General features: G+C 41.4%; 1 protein-coding gene across 5 annotated transcripts in view; it reads left to right on the top strand.

The window, feature by feature from the left end:
- Nucleotides 1-19,695, top strand: part of LOC129646455 (uncharacterized) — a 64,748-nt gene that overhangs the window by 35,593 nt on the left and 9,460 nt on the right. Inside the window, exons 2-4 of one of the 5 annotated variants that reach the window (XM_055572663.1) lie at nucleotides 9,602-9,626; nucleotides 9,745-9,918; nucleotides 10,463-10,856. In XM_055572663.1, the coding sequence (XP_055428638.1) occupies nucleotides 9,602-9,626; nucleotides 9,745-9,766 (47 nt within the window). In that variant the 3' untranslated portion in view covers nucleotides 9,767-9,918; nucleotides 10,463-10,856. Of the gene's footprint in view, nucleotides 1-8,941; nucleotides 9,695-9,744; nucleotides 9,919-10,462; nucleotides 10,857-19,695 lie in introns of those variants that run through there. The other 4 variants (XM_055572661.1, XM_055572658.1, XM_055572659.1 and 1 more) reach the window with 4 other exon arrangements.

Raw genomic sequence — 19,695 nt, 5'->3', positions numbered from 1 at the left:
CCTCTTTCTTTTCTTCTCCCTCCCACTCTCCCCCTCCTCTGTTTCTTTCCCATTTAAACATAGTTGAATTTTCACCAAATCTGCAGAACACTAGCAAACAGTAAGTATTAACAAATCGCTAGAAATGTCTTCGGAGAAGGCGATGGCACCCCACTCCAGTACTCTTGCCCGGAAAATCCCATGGATGGAGGAGCCTGGTGGGCTGCAGTCCATGGGGTCGCTAAGAGTCAGACACGACTGAGCGACTTCACTTTCACTTTTCACTTTCCTGCACTGGAGAAGGAAATGGCAACCCACTCCAGTGTTCTTGCCTGGAGCATCCCAGGGACGGGGAACCTGGTAGGCTGCCGTCTATGGGGTTGCACAGAGTCGCACACAACTGAAGCGACTTAGCAGCAGCAGCAGAAATGTCTTAAGACTGACAAAGATAAATATATTTTGAAATATATTCTGGAAACGCATCTCTGATCCACATGCTCCTTTATATGTCCCAAAACCAAGACATGTCAGCAATGGTCCTAAGTAGGTTCTGAAGTGGATGTATCTGTCCAAAGTTATTCATCAGAGAAGAAAAGTTAACTTTCTGGATCACTAAATTTTAAAAACCATCTCTCTCTCTCACTCTGGATAAAAAACATAATAAATGAACATCTTGACAATACGGTACAGAAAGTGATAAGGATCTGTAAATGGCTCCCTATTTCTGTGTATGAATACACTTGCCTGTTTGAGAAATTCAAATATATAAATAAAAAAAAAAACCTGGCCCCTTTGAGACTACAGTGTTTGTGCTAACGTAATGCATTGTCCTTCGGGGTTGTAAAGTCAAAAGGTTATACACCAGATCATCATGGCAAGCCCCTTAATGCAATTTATATTAATAAATAATACATAGATTTGAACAATAATGACAGAGTACAACAATTATATGGTGAGATAAGTTCCAAGCAGCTGTCTTGTCATGAGACAAGCCAAGATGGCTTCTCATGTTTTGCCTCATCAATGCTTCTCCTCCTCCGTCATGGCCTTCCTGTTAGGCCAGTCCATCAAGAATCTTCCCTGTTTTCAGGCTTAGCTCAAACACCGCATCCTCTATAAATCCTGCCCTAACCAGTTGTCTCTCCTGCCTCTTACTACCACCATTACCTAATAATTGCCCATTGATCACACATGGCTTCATGAGAGATAAATTAGAACCTCTGAGATCACACTGCCTCTGCCAAGTCAAGGACACTTCCGAGAGGCCTCTACAGGCTCCTCTAGCATGGACCACAGGCCAGTGACCTCATCATCTGCATAATAATTTCTTCAACAGCCGTTCAATTCCTCACCGATGAACTCCAACTGTACCTGGATCACTTTCAGTCACTCACAAGTCCTGCTGCAATCAGCACCCCCCAGATTCCAAATTCACCCCATGCTGAAACTGTTTGTCCCCGAGCTGACACCAACCCTGCAAGTTTCCCAACCCACTAATCTCTCAGGTTCACTTTTTTCCACATGCTTGCCAGCACCCTGGGATTTCTCAAAATTTTACCTTTTCCACCTATGCAAGTCACATCACCAACTCTTGATGCTGGGTAGAGTGTACAATGCCTCTTCATTTCTGCCATGAGGTGCTGACACTGGTCAGCAAAACTAGTAGCCAGAAGAGGGCTAACTGCCTTCTATGCAGACACATACCTGAGTCCCACCAAGAAAGGCGACAGGTTGCCTTTCTCCTCTGAACAGAGAAGAAATGTCCTAAAGTGTTGCACTATCTTTGTTGGCTCAGGAAATGTCTTAACTTACCCCAGCTCCCTCTGACTTCTCTCTTCCTCTCTTTCACATAGACTTTCTTAGGGGTTATGGCACTCCCTTTCCTCCCCCAGGATCCCAGTATGAACCTTTTCTGGAGAAGGCCAGAGGAAGAGAGAGTACAAGCTGTGTACATCCCTCCAACAAACTCCCTGAGCTGAGGCACAGAGGAACATAGTGCAAATGCCCCAGAAGCACAATGTTGAGGGACAAATCCTGAGTCTACTGCTTATTTGCATTTGACATTGGGCAATCGACTTAATGTTCCTGTGTCTTGGTTTTCTCATCTGGAAAATGAGTGAGTAATGAAACCTAACTCATCACGTTGCTGTGAGAATGAAAGGAGGTTAACACATGCTGTTAGAAGAGTCTCCAGGGAAAGCACTCAGCATTTTTAGCTGGCAGAGAGGAGCACTCATTTTTTCGCATGATCCTTCAAAAGTAGCCGTGTCCCCATCAGCTGTGTCATCCACCTCAGTTTACCTTTCCCTCTTCCCCAGGATTTTACAGTGGAGTGCTGGAATCTCTCCTTGGGAAGGCTGGACTTTTACAAAGTCTCCCTGGGCCATGGGTGTATGTCCAACTCAGCACTCTCCAAGTTTTCCCCAACTGCAGCCCGGAGGGGCCAGGACAAGTTCACTGGCTCCTGATGCTTCTTTAGCCTGTACCAAGGTCTGTCTGCTGCTGCTGCTGCTAAGTCACTTCAGTCGTGTCCAACTCTGTGCAACCCCATAGACAGCAGCCCACCAGGCCCTGCCGTCCCTGGGATTCTCCAGACAAGAACTCTGGAGTGGGTTGCCATTTCCTCCTCCAATGCATGAAAGTGAAAAGTGAAAGTGAAATCACTCAGTCGTGTCTGACTCTTAGTGACCCCATGGACTGCAGCCTACCAGGCTCCTCCATACATGGGATTTTCCAAGCAAGAGTACTGGAGTGGGTTGCCATTGCCTTCTACCCATTACCAGATGCACAGGTGAATAAGACTCCTTCCAGGTCCCTTGGTATATGGTTCAGGGTCCCATATTCCCACAGAGGCACTTTTGTTCATGCATGGATGCCTAATTCGTTGTTGAAAGGGGAAACAAAAAAGAGAAAGTCATATACCACTATGATGCTGACATTGCTCCCAGGATTCTCAGTTGCACATTTAAATGCCCCCATACAAGACAATGTTCCCCATACTCCCTGCTCCCCTTTGAGGAACACCCTCAAATGTGGTATTTTTTTTATCTTTCATATTACATGGGTAAGTCTTATGTCTACTACCAAATGGAAGACAAGAGCTTGCCTTTGACTCCTTCTTAAAAAGTGCCATGACCCCCCTCAAATGCATCCCAAAGTACCATGACCATAGTAGGTATCAGTAAATGTTCCTTGACTCTTTTGGTATCCAAATTAACAAAAAATCCTGTAAGTGGTGTCAGATATTTATTCCTCACACCTACAGAAGCCCAGCAAATCACCCACAAGTCCCCCACAGCTCCAAAGTCAAGGATTCTGTCCCTCTAGGTATCAGGATCTCAGTAGGGTTTGTCCCCAGCTGAATGAAGCACAAGCTGGAATCAAGATTGCTGGGAGAAATATCAATAACCTCATATACAGATGACACCACCCTTAGGGAAGAAAGCAAAGAGGAATTAAGGAACCTCTTGATGAAGGTGAAAGAGGAGAGTAGAAAAGCTGGCTTAAAACTCAACATTCAAAAAATGAAAATCATGGCATCAGGACCCTGAATCACTTCATGGCAAATAGATATAGAAACAGTGACAGGCTTTATTTTCTTGGGCTCCAAAATCACTGCAGATAGTAACTATAGCCATGAAATTAAAAGACACTTGCTCCTTGGAAGTAAAGCTATGATAAACCTAGACAGAGTATTCAAAAGCAGAGACATTACTTTGCTGACAAAGGTCCGTATAGTCAAAGCTATGATATTTTCAGTAGTCATGTATGGATGTGAGAATTGGACCATAAAGAAGGCCAAGCACCAAAGAATTGATGCTTTTAACTGTGGTGTTGGAGAAGACTCTTGAGACCCTTGGACTGCAATGAAATCAAACCAGTCAATCCTAAAGGAAATCAAGCCTGAATATTCATTGGAAGGACCTATGCTGAAGCTCCAATAATTTGGCCACCTGATGCAAAGAGCTGACTCATTGGAAAAGATCCTGAGGTTAGGAAAGATTGAAGGCAGGAAGAAAAGGGGACGACAGAGAATGAGATGGTTGGATGGCACCACTGATTTAATGTACATAAGTCTGAGTAAACTCCAGGAGATAGTGAAGGACAGGGAAGTCTGGCATGCTGCAGTCCATGGGGTCACAGTCAGACACGACTGAGCGCCTGAACAACCAGGACACACAAGGGTCCCTCTACTTCTAATTAGGGGCCATCCAAGATCTCTCTTCCCTCAGACTTTAGGGAGATTAACCAGAGAGGCTTGTTTCAATAGCAGATCCCTGGTCCCAACTCGCCACAATTCTGATTCAGCAGATTTGGAGTAGAGCTCAGATGTCTGAAGTTTTAGAAGGTGATACTGATGAAAGTTATAACCTTATGGAGGACAGAGAATGGATCTTGTCCTTGACTGTTTTTTCCAGCACCGAGTACAAGATCTTAAAACATGTTTGTTGTTCTGATCCCAAAGCAGCTGGTCCTAACAAGTGGGGGCAAGCCAATATAGCACTGAATTAAAGTAGGGGTGTTAGAGATGAGACGGGAGATTCAGCTGCTTCTGTGCTTTACCTGCATCGTTCGTTTTTCCTGCTGGGAACCACCCTCAGCCTCACTTTGCACCTTGTTTACAGCCATCTGCTGGTTCTGGGAGCTTCCAGCTATCTTGCATCACCATCTTGGCCCCTGCAGTTACACGTGGGCACATGGTCCTGTGTTCTACCATCCGCACCAGCCTCAAAAATAAGCTCAGGTGACTAGAGAAACTACCAGCAATCTGGAGGAAAGAGAAGGAACTTGGGCTGAATTCCAAGAAGAAACTGATCCGAGTGTTCAGCCTTCCTCTCTGTTTCCCTTTGGCTTTACAGGAACTAGTGTCTTCGGGAAAATTGAAGCTGTGGCTGCCGGCATTTGTATGTGTTGTCTGATGGGGAATAAGATGATGATTAGGTGGGCAGGGACTGAAGCCAATGCAAATGTTGTGGGCTGAAAAAATGCTTAAGGAGTTTTGAAATCTTTCACAAGTCTGACTCCCCTTGTGTCCAAACTTCCATGCACCCACCATTCTTCACGTAGCTCAGCTCCTCCAACCAGAGAGCAAAGCAGAGGCTGGAAGAGCAGCTCCACTGATAATGTAGTGCTTGGAGTGGCTCAAAGTGAGGCACACTAGGACTGAACAAAACTGAGCTTCGAGAAACAGAGTACTAGGGTCTGGTTACAGTTCCTTCATCCACTGATTTGTTCACTGAGGTTTCAATTGCCTAATGCGAACAATGAGGTGGTGAGAAGTGAAGGACTAGGGGCTTTTGCATGTTAGACACCAATACAGACCTAAACCACTGTCCTTTTATCCATTCCTTTCTCAAAGCATTGCATCACAGGAAGCTCATCTCTGTGGAATGCAGAATTCCTGAATCCATTAAGTAAAAACAATTTTGATAGCCTCCATTTTGCAGATATTGATGCACAGAAAACTAATAAACAAAAGTAAGCACCTAGAAATGATAAATTATTATAAATTTGTACAATCATCTCAAGAATGATGGTGTTCTGCTGTCTTCTTCATTATTAAAGAACTAGACAATCCTTTTTTAAAAGACATTGGTGAATAGCAAGAAGATAAATATTTTACATTTTGTATTCAGGACCTTCTCTCTACAAAGAGAAATTTCATCTTATAAATATCTCATGTTATTTATTCAATTACTTCATTGTGTACTGCTCTTTCCCAATTGAATTTATTATATGGGGAGAAGAGCCCAGGTTGTTTTTCTTTTGTACTTGAAACTCAGGGTCACTCCTGCATTTTGCACTAAATAATTATCTTCACACATTTTCCTTTGCCTTTTTTGGATTTTATATTTGAAAATGGGCAACAGCCTTTACTCTACAAAGGTGGTGATTTACTACTCATAGCTCAACTCCCAAAGTGTGAGAGAGTACAGAACTCATGTAAACAGGGACACCTTTTTGCTGTGACAATTTCAGCTAGCACTAATACTCATTACTTTCCAATCCTCAAGAAATAAAACAAGGGCTGCTGCTGCTGCTGCTGCTAAGTCGCTTCAGTCATGTCTGACTCTCTGCAACCCCATAGACGGCAGCCCACCAGGCTCTGCCGTCCCTGGGATTCTCCAGGCAAGAACACTAGAGTGGGTTGCCATTTCCTTCTCCATTGCGTGAAAGTGAAAAGTGAAAGTGAAGTCGCTCTGTCGCGTCCAACTTGTAGCGACCCCATGGACTGCAGCCTACCAGGCTCCTCCATCCATGGGATTTTCTAGGCAAGAGTACTGGAGTGGCTTGCCATTGCCTTCTCCAAAAACAAGGGCACTAGGTGAAAATCCTGTATGTCCCTAAATTCTGCAAAAATTCAGTCTTAATGGAATGCACTGGACACAACCACCACCCAATATGTTTGCCAGCTAACCTGGCCACTCTTGAAGCAGTTTCTAAATGAAGTGAAAGCATAATGTCGTATATTTAAATTGTATTTTCCAGTTTAAAAAATGCTTTAACGTAGCTCATTTGGTCCCCACATTAGTCATTAGCCCATTTTACAGATTAAGATACCGAGAAAAGGTCATTTCACTGCTTTCCAGAAAAGACTAAAACCATTCCTGTTGGGAAGTGGGATAGTTTTGTCACCATCCCAGTTTAAGCAACATTTATGGCTACACGGCAAAGAAGAATACCCAGGGCACTGGAAGTAAACAGACCTGATTTCAAGTCCTGGTTTGGTCGCTTACCAGCTGTGTCACTTTGCACAAGTTACCTAACCCACTTGAAACTCAGATTTTTCACCTACAAAAAATATAGCTAGTAATAAACTACCTCTCTGGGTTTTTCTAATAGTTAAATAAAATGATGTAAGTAACAGGCCTTGCTTTGATGGCTGGCACTCAGTAACCATGCAGAAAAGGATGCTTTATAACAAAACTACACAGTGCCACCTGCTCTTCCTAATTAACATCCCTCATAAACACACCCAAATGAAATAACAAACCAAGTAAGATTCCATCTCTGTCCCTAGGAAGGAAAATTCTAAAATCCATTCTAAAATCAGCCACACTGTTCCTATATCTTTTATAATAATGAAGTCTTTACTCCAAGGGATTTACAAAAGCATGTGTCCCTTAGATTAGACACAGAGAGGAGGGTTTAGGAAATGAGCCACCTCCTAGGGCAATTTCCTTCACAATTTCCTTTGCATCTTTGACCTACACAGAGAAGCTTTCTTATTCCTCTCTACCATTGATTAATGGCATATTTTTCAGGTGATTTGCAAGCCTTTAACTCATGATATCCTGACTGAAGCATGACAAAACCATAATCGTTGATGTATCCATCAGGCACATTTCACTCACCTAACCTGGGAAACAGATACCATCTTCATCAAAAGAAAATTGCTTCATGCTCTTGGGCAACGCACGTCTCATTCCAGGCCTTCTTCCTCCCTTCCTGTCCCTGCTTAGACACCAAGCAAATGGGATTCCTTCACGGAGGGCTTGGAGGGAATCCAATTCAAAGACATAAAATTGGCAGTTTTTTCATCTTTCAAAGGCCTTTTCAATATGAATACTGCTACAGTCAGACTTGCTTTGATTCTCACAAAGCGTTGCCTCACCTCCAAGACTGTTGCTAGGATATAGGGGATATCACAACTCCTGAATACACAGGCGGAAGGAAAAGATTTTCCTCCTCCTTACAAATGTCAGTCCAATTCTTGCTCTGCTTTTCTTCAAGGCCAAACTCAGGACAAAGAATAGGATTACCAGGATGAAGTATTCAAAATAAAAGTCAGAAACCAGAGAGACCAGCAGCTGACTGGGAACGGGGGTGGGGAAGGCCCTGTGGGAGAGCGAGTTTTGCTTGCTACAGTGATCAGATGACTCACCAGATATGGACCGGATCCAGAATTAGCCACCGTGACTTTGTGTGTGTGTGTGGCGGGGGGGGAGCTGTGTACATGCCTGTGTGTATATCACAGACAAAGGAGGGTATTAGAAATCAACCATCAACCAGAGACTGAAATGTCCCCATTATTTCCTCTCTAAAGGCCTAATGCCCTCTCTAAAGTCAATAGATCAGAGAAGGGAGCATTAGGATTTATTAAGCTTGAGGTCTTATTAATATGCAAATATGACATCTGGAAGGGTTAGCATATTACCCACTGTGGTAGTTTTAAAATACATCCATAAATTCTTTTACATTCTTCCCTTCAAAAAGTGGAGCCCAGTTCCCCTTCTCTTAAATGTGGACTGTATTTAGTGACTCATTTCCAGCTAAAATAACGTGGTAGAAGTGACAGTGATACTGAGTGACTCCTGAGATTTGAACATAAAAGGTGGTGTGGCTTCCTCTTATTTCTTTTTGTCACCTGCTCTGAGGGAAACTGGCTGCCGTGCCATGAGGGCATTTGAGCAGCTCCATGAATAAACTTAAAAGGAGACGGACTGAGGCCTCCAGCTAAGAGCCATATAAGTGAGCCATCTTAGAAGCTGATCCTCCAACCGCCCTCAGGCCTTGAGCTGACTGAAGCCCCAGCCAATATCTTAACTGTAACCTCATAAGAGACCCCAAGCTAGAACCATCTAATCAAAGTCCTCCCAAATTCCTGACCCAAGGAAACTATGAGATCATAAATGTTTGTTGTTATAAGCCACTCAGTCTGGGTTAGTTTGTTTTGCAGCAAGAGTTATCTAATTTAGTCACCTTTCCTACACAAATGTATTAATTCAGATTAGCTAACTGTCTAGCCATGGAAGAAATCAGGCCTAGGACTAAAATATTTTAAAGAGAGGGGAAAGTCAGATATTTTAGATCCTTTAATCGTTTAGAGGCCAACTCATGCTAACAGAGACGACAAGCCAGGGTGGAGTGCCATGGGAAATCTTATGACATCCAGAAGGATCCAAAAGGAGATGGGAGAAATCCAGAAAGGAGCTCTGACCTTTGTTTTAATGTTACACAGAATTTGCCTCTCCGTTATCACAGTTGAAGCCCACCTTCTGCTTCTACAAGATGAGACTCACCTGCACCCAATGAGGCAGGGCCACAAGCACCGACAACCATCTATAAAGAAAACCAGAAGCAGGAAGACGGATCATGGTCAAGAAAGGCCTGAATATTCAGTTTAATCACTCTAAGATTAAAGCAGTGACATTTCAAAGAACACAATAATTTCACAAAGACCATGCACCACATGAGTTTAAACAACTAGACTAGTCAGTGCAAACAAAACAAGTTTCCTACTGCAACAATTCCCAAACCTGGATATACACTGATGTTGGAGGAACTTTGGGGAAATGCAGATTCCTTGGTCCCACTCCAGAATGAATGGAATCAAGAATCTCTGGGAGTCAGAAGATGCTGTGTCAGTGGCTTTAGTCACACAATTACCTCACTGGCCTCAGATTCCTCATCTACAAAGATGGGACCTTTGTGACCATTGTCTTGGGAACTGGACTGATATTCCAATAGCGCAGGCTCTTCTCACAGAAGCCCATCCATAAATTATAGCCCTGAGAAGTCATTAAGAGCTTCTAGCAGATGTTTGCAAAAGCATTCCCAGTTTTTAAGTATTCATAGCAGAAAAACACAGGAATGAAATATATTAATATGTTGATTACAGTCATTGCTGGACAGTGGGATTTCAGGTAATTCAGCAGGCTTTTTTAGTTTTATTCTCTTTCCTTTCTTTTTTTTAAAAACAATGCCATGTAATATGTATAATAAGAAAACAGTGTCGTTGTGTTTTTTTTTTAACAAATGAAGGGAGAAAAGTGGGAGGTGGTAGTACCAGACCCAAGAGGCTGGAGAGGCCTGAAGACAACTGTATCCAGGCAAACCTGGAGGATTGCCTCTCTTCCAGAGAGGAGCTGGGATCACAAAGGAAGGAGCCACTTGGGAGCTGAAAACACTGGAACAGAAAGAGGACAGAATACCCAGGTATTTCCTTTCCTCCAAACCTCCAATTTCTTATCCCATTATCCCTTTGGCTTACCCTGACTATGCTGAGCAAGAGCCTGGGAAAGGCAAGGAATCAGTCAGAGAGGAATGACTAGCACCATCACTTTTCGTAATTATTTTCCAGTTTATCTTTCGACATTTGGGAGCATAGGGAGGGATAAGCCCACACAATCCTACAGTGCTCCTGGCACCACCACACCAGAAAGAGAATGCATTTTTAAAGCTCTGTGAATACCACCGAGCTGGATTGTATAAGTTCATTTTTTATGGAAAGGCCCTAAAGGCATCAAAACCAGAGGTGGGAGGAAAGAGTACAATTCACAAAATGAGCTGTATTGCTCATTGGAAATGTTTTATACTTTAGGTTTGGGTAGTTAGGCCTATTCATAAGATTTATAAACAGAGAGTTCTTGTGGATAAGGTTTCATCACTTGTTTGCAACAGGAAAAAGACAGTTACACAAGGTCAGGTTTTCCAGGGAGGTCATCACTTTCTTCATTGCCTCTGTTCTTTGTGTAATCAGGCAGTGCTCTGAAACACGAAGACCCCACTACAACAACAACAACAACAATCCACTTGAAAGAAGAGACGATCAAATACTCACCAAACCAAATAAGAATGTGCATACTTTTTGTGATTGTAAAAGTTCTGAAAGAGAGGTATAATCTGTTTCTCCAGTACCTAGTCACATACTTCACTTCAAACAGAACACAAGATCTCATCAAGTTTTACAAAATACTCTGTGAGTTAACCAGGTTTCAATTTTAATTCTCTTTACACACATCGCCCATTCATTTATTAGATTTGTTTAAACTGCAGTCTTTGCTAAAAGCCAGTCCACAAACACAATAAAAATTTTCATTAAAATATTTAAAACCCAAAACAGCAGCAATAACACTGAAACTAAGTGCTAGCAGCCTGCAACAGCAAATCTCAAGAGGCCCTTCCACCATGCAGCACTCTTGAAAGAGGCAGCATTTCACACTTGGTCCTAAAAGTTATTAAGCCTGGACTCTCTAAGGGGCAAGGTAAGAAGAGTTCCCGAAATATGGAACTGACCAAAGAAAAGACCTGAAAGCCTTTTACTCCCTCCTCCCTATTTCCTTTATAATGGATAGTTGAGTGGATGGATGGATGGATGGATAGATCAATCAATCGATCAACTGATCTAGCGTTAGTCACTCAGTCATGTCCGACTCTTTGTGATCCCAAGGACTATAACTCGCCAGGCTCCTCTGTCCATGGAATTCTCCAGGCAAGAATACTGGAGAGGGTTGCCATTCCCTTCTCCAGAGGATCTTCCCATCCCAGGGATCAAACCCAGATCTCCCACATTGCAGGCAGATTCTTTACCGTCTGAGCCACCAGGGAAATAGATAGATGGATAGATAGATAGATAGACAGACAGATAAAATGGCTGCATGGAGTTGAGCCTGCTGTGAATATGCTTAAAGTTACACTCTTGGAGGCCTGAAGAGGGTCAGGAACTTCTGCTACCCCAGGAAAGGTAGAGGGTCAACTTAGTACCAACAGATGGAGGCACTTGCATATATATATACATTGCTTGTACACACTGCTGTCTAACAAATTCATTAAAGTAAGAATTAAGTGCCTACAGTACACCAGACATAATTATGTTCCCCAAACTAAACCCAGCAAAACAAGAAAATGATTTGATATAAAGAGTAGAATTTTTGAAATGAGAACTGCTCTGGGAAACATTGGCCTTGAGTACCGAAGACAAGCTCAGAAAGCTAGCCCATGAGTCCTAAGAATATGGCTCTTTTCCAGGATTCTGCCTATGACACCTTGCCCCCATGGGCCTTTTTCCAAAAAGTCTAGCATTGCCTGAAATCTCTTTTACAGGGGTAGTTCCACAACGTGCAATAAAAACCTCAAATTGCTAGCACACCTGGGAAAGGTAACACTGTTAACTTGATTTCACACAAAGTCTAAATAGCTGCTTTCTTGAAAGTGGTTTTGATGTGACGGTGAAGGTTGAGTGATAACAGGGAGGAGACATAAGACAAGGATCCTGTGTACCTGAAAAGGAGATGCCCTGTGAAGGAATAAGGCAAGAAGGGTGTCTGAAATAAAATTATTTTATGCCACAGTTTAGCCTAGGGAAGAACAACTTCTCTTGCTCATTTTTACATTCACCAACACACAACATCATGAACTATCTCAATGACCCCACCCTATGACACCTAAAGTCAATCCTTGGATGGTGACCGAGGCAGATTCCAGAGCCCCGTGTCATGAACTCACAGTGGTAGCAGTATGCTTCCTGTTCTGCAACCAGGGAGAGAGCCTCGGCAACATGAGATAGAATGGGCTCTTGACAAAAAGAGCAGAGAAACCCACGTTCCTTCAAATTATTTGTTGGCTTTTTAAGGAAACCTTTTACATGTTTTGTATTGGGGTTTGGTGTTTCCAGATCTACAGTGCACTTGTTAGTTTCATTGTAATAAAATTTCTGTTAGAGTTCCTATAATAGCTAACATTTAACCCTCCCAGTGATCCCGTAAGCGCAGGCATTCTGAGTCACTTCAGTCATGTCCGACTCTCTGTGACACCATGGACTGCAGCCCACCAGGCTCCTCTGTCCACGAGATTCTCCAGGCAAGAATACTGGAGTGGGTTGCCATTTCCTTCCCCACTTAGAGATCAAACCTGCAGCTCTTGCATTCTTTTACCTCTGAGCCACAAAGAAAGCCTCGCGATCCCATAAGTAAGATACTATAATTGTATTTATGAGGAAAGTGCCACAACTTGCCCAAGGTCACAAAGCCAATTGCAGGTAACAGAATTTGAGCCCAGATCTGCCTCCACTTTTGAGACCACTGAGCTCCTGAGAACAAACATTCTCAGGATATAAATCATCTGTATCTCAGAATACTAAAAAAATAGTTTTCTTAACATCGAGTACTCCATAAACAAACATACTAATTCACAATGGTTCTTTTTATATTGTTCTCTGTCTCCCTCCCCTGCTCTTGTTGGACTTCTCTTTCACTTTTTCTCCCTCCCTGCCATTTCTATATACCCATCTCTTTCTTGCACCTTCTGCCCTTTTCTTTCCTCTCCCTGATCTTTCTTCCCTTTCTTTACATGTGCTATAAAGAAACACATTCTCAAGCATGTTTTATGCTGTATGTTCTCAAGGCAGAGATAATTAGGCTAATAGATTTGACTTGACAAAAACTTCAAAAATCTTCCTCAATCAAGATTCTTTGTTGGAATCACAGAACAATTCTCTTCCAAATTCTCCCAAGAATGGTAGGTAGAGAGTATTATATAAGATGGATAATCAACAAAGACCCACTGCGTAGCACAGGGAACTCTCTTTAATATTCTATGAGAACCTATATGAGAAAAGAATCTGAAATACAATGAATATATGTATATGTATTATAAACAGAATCACTTTATTATATGCCTGAAACTAACACAATGTTGTAAATCAGCTATACTCCAATACATTTTTAAAACAGAAATTAAACGTAAACCCACAATATTATCCACCAAAAAAGATGGTATTACTCTAAATGCATGAGTGATAAGTTCATTCATCACAGAATGGATGCTGAACTCTTTCACAGAACTTTGAGAAAGGGATACCCCTGTACCTAGATAGTAAGACATTAGAAGAAAATAATGGTTTTTGCCACTCATAAACATATACTCTAGGGGTACTAAGAAGTCAAACATGAAACAAATAGCAAACAAAAGGGACTGAAATATGAGGAAGTGAAAACATGTGTTAGACTTAGGAGTAAACCCAAATAGTAGGGGAATTTAGTCATGCTCATATACCAACTTTTGTGACATATACACATACTACCTGTACTTTTGTTTATTTAACATTTTCTTTAAATATTTTCATTTTTTCTTTTCACATTTCTCTTTGTTTAAAAGGGAGTAATGTTAAAACTATACCAGTACCCAGCTAAGCCTGTCTCCTTTATATAATTAGAAAAATGGAAGAAGAATTGGAAAAAGAACTCTATGTGATTCAGTTTTATGAAATGTAGGGTCCTGCTGTTGTTCAGTCGCCCAATTACCTCACCAGTCTCAGATTCCTCATCTATAAAAATGGGGCCTTTGTGACCATTGTCCTGGGAACTGGACTGATATTCCAGTAGTGCAGGCTCTTCTCCCAGAAGCCCATCCATAAATTATAGCCCTGAGAAGTAACTAAGAGCTTCTAGCAAATGCTTGCAAAAGCATTCCCAGTTTTTAAGTATTCATAGCAGAAAAACACAGGAATGCAATATACTAATATGTTGATTACAGTCATTGTTGGATAGGGGATTTCAGGTAATTCGGCAGGTTTTTTTTAGTTTTATTTTCTTTCCTTTTTTTTTTTTTTTTTTGGTCTGTGTCTGACTCTTTGCAACCCCATGGACTGCAGCGTGCCAGGCCTCTTTGTCCTCCGCCATCTCCCAAAGTTTGCCCAAGTCCGTGTTCATTGCATCAGTGATACTATCTAACCATCTCATCCTTTGATGCTCTCTTCTCTTTCCGCCCTCAATCTTTCCCAGCATCAGGGACTTTTCCAGTGAGTCAGATGTTCGCATTAGATGACCAAAATACTGGAGTTTCAACTTCATGCTCAGTCCTTCCAATGAGTACTCAGGGTTGATTTCCTTTCAGATTGACTGGTTTGATCCCCTTGCTGTCCAGGGGACCTTGAGGAGTCTTCTTCAGCATGATAGTTCAAAGGCATCAATTCTTCAGCACTCTGCCTTCTTTACAGTCCAGCTCTCACAACCATATGTGACCACTGGGAAGACCATAGCCTTGACTATACAGACCTTTGTTGGCAGAGTAACGTCTCTGCTTTTTATCACACTGTATAGGTTTGTCATAGTTTTCCTGCCAGGAAGCAAACGTCTTCTGATTTCATGGCTACAGTCCCCATCCGCAGTAATTTTAGAGCCCAAGAAGAGGAAATCTGGCACTACTTCTACCTTTTCCCCCTCTACTTCCCATGAAGTAATGGGGCCGGATGCCATGATCTTAGTTCCTTTTTTTAATATTAGTTTTAAGCCAGCTCTTTCACTCTCCTCCTTCACCCTCATCAAGAGGCTCTTTAGTTTCTCCTTGCTTTCTGCCATTATAGAGGTATCATCTGCAATTCTGCGGTTGTCAATGTTTCTCCCATCAATCTTGATGCTAGCCTGTAACTCATCCAGCCCAGCATTTCTCATGATGTGCTCAGTGTACATATTAAACAAACATGGTGACAGCAGACAGCCCTGTCCTACTCCTTTCTCAACCTTGAACCAATCAGTGGTTCCATACAGGGTTCTAACTGTTGCTTCTTGAACCACATACAGATTTCTCAGAAGACAGGTAAAATGGTCTGGTATTCCCATCTCTTTAAGAGCTTTCCACAGTTTATTATGATCAACACAATCAAAGGTTTTGTCATAGTTAATGAAACAGAGGTAGATATTTTTTTTTAAATTCCCTAGCTTTCTCTATGATCCAGTGATTCCTGGCAATTTGATCTTTGGTTCCTCTTCCTTTTCTAAATCCAACTTGGACATCTGGAAGTTCTTGGTTCACATAATTCTGAAGCCTAGGATGCAAGATTTTTAAGCATGCCCTTACTAGCATGGGAGATGAGTGTAACTGTCTGATGGTTAGCACATTCTTTAGTACTACCCTTCCTGGGAATTGGGATGAGGATTGACCTTTTCCAGTCCTGTGGCCACTGCTGGGTCCTCCAGATTTACTGACATATTGAAAGCAACACCTTTATGGCATCATCCTTTAGGGTTTTGAATAGTTCTACTGAAATTCTATTGCACCACTAGCTTTATTAACAGCAGTGCTTCCTAAGGCCCACTTGACTTCACTCTCCAGAATGTCTGGCTCTGGGTGGCTGACCATACTATCATAGTCATCCAGTACATCTGAATCTTTTTTATACAGTTCTTCCATGTATTCTTTCCATCTCTTCTTGATCTCTTCAGTGTCCACTAGGTCTCTACTGTTTATGTCATTTACTATGCTCACCTTTGGGCAAAATGTTCCCTTGATATCTCCAATTTTCCTGAAGAGCTCTCTAGTCTTTCCCCTTCCGTTGTTTTCTTCTAATTTTATACAGTGTTCATTGAAGAAGGCCTTCTTGTCTCTCTGTGCTATTCTTTGGAAATCTGTGTTTAGTTGGATATGCCTTTTCCTTTCTCCTTTGCTTTTCACTTCTCTTCTTTCTTTAGCTATTTGTAAGCCCTCCTCAAATAACCACTTTGCCTTCTTGCTTTTCTTTTTTTGGGGGAGGGTTTTGTTAGCTGCTTCCTGTACAATTTATGGACCTCTGTCCATAGTTCTTCAGGCACACTGTTTATAAGTTCTAATCCCCTGAATCTATTTGTTACCTCCACTGCATATTCATAGGGATTTGACTAAGTCGTACCTGGCTGACCTAGTAGTTTTCCTTGCTTTCTTTAGTTTAAACTTAAATTTTGCTATGAGAAGCTGATGATCTGAACCACAGTCAGCTCCAGGTCTTGTTTCTGCTGACTGTATACAGCTTCTCTATCTTCAGCTACAAATAATGTAATCAATTTGATTTCAGTATTGGCCATTTGGTGATGTTCATGGGTAAAGTCATTTCTTGTGTTGTTGAAAAAGGGTATTTACTATGACCAATGCATTCTCTTGACAGAATTCAGTTAACCTTTGCCCTGCTTCATTTTGTTCTCCAAGGCCAAACTTGTTTGTTACTCCAGGTAGGGTCCTGCTGCTGCTGCTGCTGCTGCTAAGTCGCTTCAGTCGTGTCCGACTCTGTGCGACCCCATAGACGGGAGCCCACCAGGCTCCCCCATCCCTGGGATTCTCCAGGCAAGAACACTGGAGTGGGTTGCCATTTCCTTCTCCAATGCATGAAAGTGAAAAGTGAAAGTGAAGCTGCTCAGTAGTATCCAACTCCTAGCAACCCCATGGACTGCAGCCTACCAGGCTCCTCCGTCCATGGGATTCTCCAGGCAAGAGTACTGGAGTGGGGTGCCATTGTCTTCTCTAGGTAGGTTCCTAGTTCCACATAAAGTCATCCTGACCCTCACAATGCTATTCATCTCACCCTGAGGAACACCATATTAAGAAAAATCAATCAACAGATGCTTACTGAACCCATAATTTTTATTTGGAATTACAAAGTCTCTTTGAATGAAGAGGTGATATTCTAATTTTGGAAGACTCATTCCACTACAATATGGCAGATGCTAAAATCAACTCCATCTGCCTCTTTAGAAGATACATAAAACCTTGCTACATGTCACACATTTTGAGTCCCAGGACCCCAGAAAAAGAAAGTGGTTGCCTAGACAAAATCCAACTCCACAATAAACAAGCAAATCATGTTAAGTCCAAGTGTTAAGAAAGGAGTTCTGAAGCAAGGAATGTAACAGACCACAGGGCACAGATTTCAAGATTAAGCTCATACAACTAATCAGTCTTTGATGACATGGATCATTTGCATGATTCTCGTTATTAACCAAAAGTATAAAATTCCATCACAGAGTGCATTTCTTGTTCATGTTTGAAAGCTCTTATTTAAAGGGCTCTTCCATAAAATGATACCCTAATTGCCATAAGAATAATCAAGGTACCACTTAACATTTTTGTCATAAGATCTTTATTTTTAACCTCTTACCCTTAACTATGCTATAGAAACTTCTACTTCTCTAGTCCCTTTTATTGCTCAGAGATTATACACATTAAAGAGAAACAAGAAATTTCAATAAGCTAAAAAAGTAAAATTCATTCTCCATCCTCACAATTATTCTTATAATAACTAGAAACATAAACACAGGGATCATTATATTTCAGCAATTGTCATAGTTACAAAGTAATCCCAGACAGCTGCATATTATTTTTTTTTAATGTTTTCATTTGTTAAAATATTTTAAACATTGTTTGGATCCTTACACCAGCTGGCCAGAAATGAATTTCAGTTCATTTAATGTTACAACATCTCTAAACCCAAAGAGCCTCAGACTTTTGAAGTCCCCACACTAACAGGGTCCACATGTGTAAATAAGGAAAGCTTGCTTGGGGGTTTGTAGGCCTGGATCTCACTCCCACTATGATTGAAAAATTCCCAACTTGATTAACTTTCAGTGCCTATAAAGTGTTTTGAGCTCCTCCAAGAAAGAGGCTATATAAATACAAAGTATTATTATTAGGTGGCACTGGAATTTATTAACAGTTTAGTTACTCCATCAGTTTCTTGGCCTGTAGTTTTTGTTCTGGCTTGAACAAATCCACCTGTAGGACTAAAACAAAATTCAGTCCAGTGATTCAAAAAGCCACCCTGTCTCAGGCAATAAAGAAAGCAAAGATATTCCCACTGGCCAGAAAGAGAAAAGTAACCTTGCATGCTGTTGGAGTCTCATGTCCCAACTTCTCATGAGTAAAGTCAAGCTAAGCCACTGCCAGGTAACCCAAACCCAATTATTCCATGTCTTCTGGGTGTCACCTTTGGTGAACCATCACAATTACTCTCCATGATATACCCTACAAAACTGAATGCCCCCCAAATACTCTTTTCACCCAATAATTTAACTAAATTTTCATGACCCATCCTTTTTTTTTAACATACATTTCTAAATATAATGATTTTCATATGTTTAGTATCAACTATAAAAATTAATATTTTATTTGCCAATTAAGTAAGAAATATTTTATTGATTTGCTATAATAATTTAAAATTCACACATGCACAGTCCTGTGTGTAAGGCACTGTACTGGAGAGGACAGAATATGGAATATAAAACACATCCAAGGGATTTAGGAGAAATGAGATGTGTGGACCCTGAAAGATGCTTAACAATACAAAAACAGGTAGTTCTTTCTTCTTAAATGAATTAAGTCAGACATTATATTAATTACAAGTGAGTGTTCTAGTAGGCAGTCAAAGGAACAAGTTAAATGGAGTAATGCACCATCAAAGTTTAGTTGGGACTAAACTGCTGGTCCCTGACACCAGGTTTCCATTAAAATCACCTGGTGAGTTTAAAATAATACTGATGCCTGGGCCCCATCCCAGACCAATTAAATTAGAAGCTCTGAAAGGAGCCCAGGCATAGACTTTTTAAAGGCTCTCTAGGTAATTCTAATATGCAGCCAAAGTTGAAAACCACTAGGCAAGACTTTGAAGAATTCAGCTGGACAGAAAAGTAGTAGGAATAATATAAAGGTGAGGGGAGGCCCTACAGGTAACTAGAAAGGTGTGTTTGGGAAAAAAGTGAGGCAACCCAGAGTGGATGGGTAAAGGATTCTGGTAAGAGAGGAGGGGAGAACAGCATGAGGGAGGAAGTCTGGATCAATATACAGAGAACTTTAAAGTCTAGAACCATAGTTTGACTGGTTATTTCTTCTTTAGCCACAGCCATTTAGGTCTAATCTCTCCTCCATGTTAGGATTTTTCGTATTGAAAAAAAAATTTTTTTTTCTTTTTCATTTGAAATGATCATTCTATTTCTAGAATCTTCACTTTTCTAGGCTAAACCCCTCCAAGTTAAATAATTCCTCATAAAATACTCAAGAATTCTCAAAATTCAAAGCCCAGGATGTGGCCTTAACAGGCCAGAGCAGCCCTCCTTCAACCTTGGTGCTAGAAACTTGCCACATGAAACTGAGGCCTGAGTGTTTAGCATTTGGACCACATCACTGCATATATACAGAGCTTTTAGACAACTCAAGCCTTTACAGTTGGCTGGATGCTGTCTTGTCTTGCTTTGT

Source organism: Bubalus kerabau, chromosome 3 (genome assembly GCF_029407905.1).
Source record: "Bubalus kerabau isolate K-KA32 ecotype Philippines breed swamp buffalo chromosome 3, PCC_UOA_SB_1v2, whole genome shotgun sequence".
Taxonomy (NCBI): Eukaryota; Metazoa; Chordata; class Mammalia; order Artiodactyla; family Bovidae; genus Bubalus; species Bubalus kerabau.
Note: the sequence above shows the minus strand (reverse complement) of the source record. Positions and strands in the feature narration are given on the sequence as shown.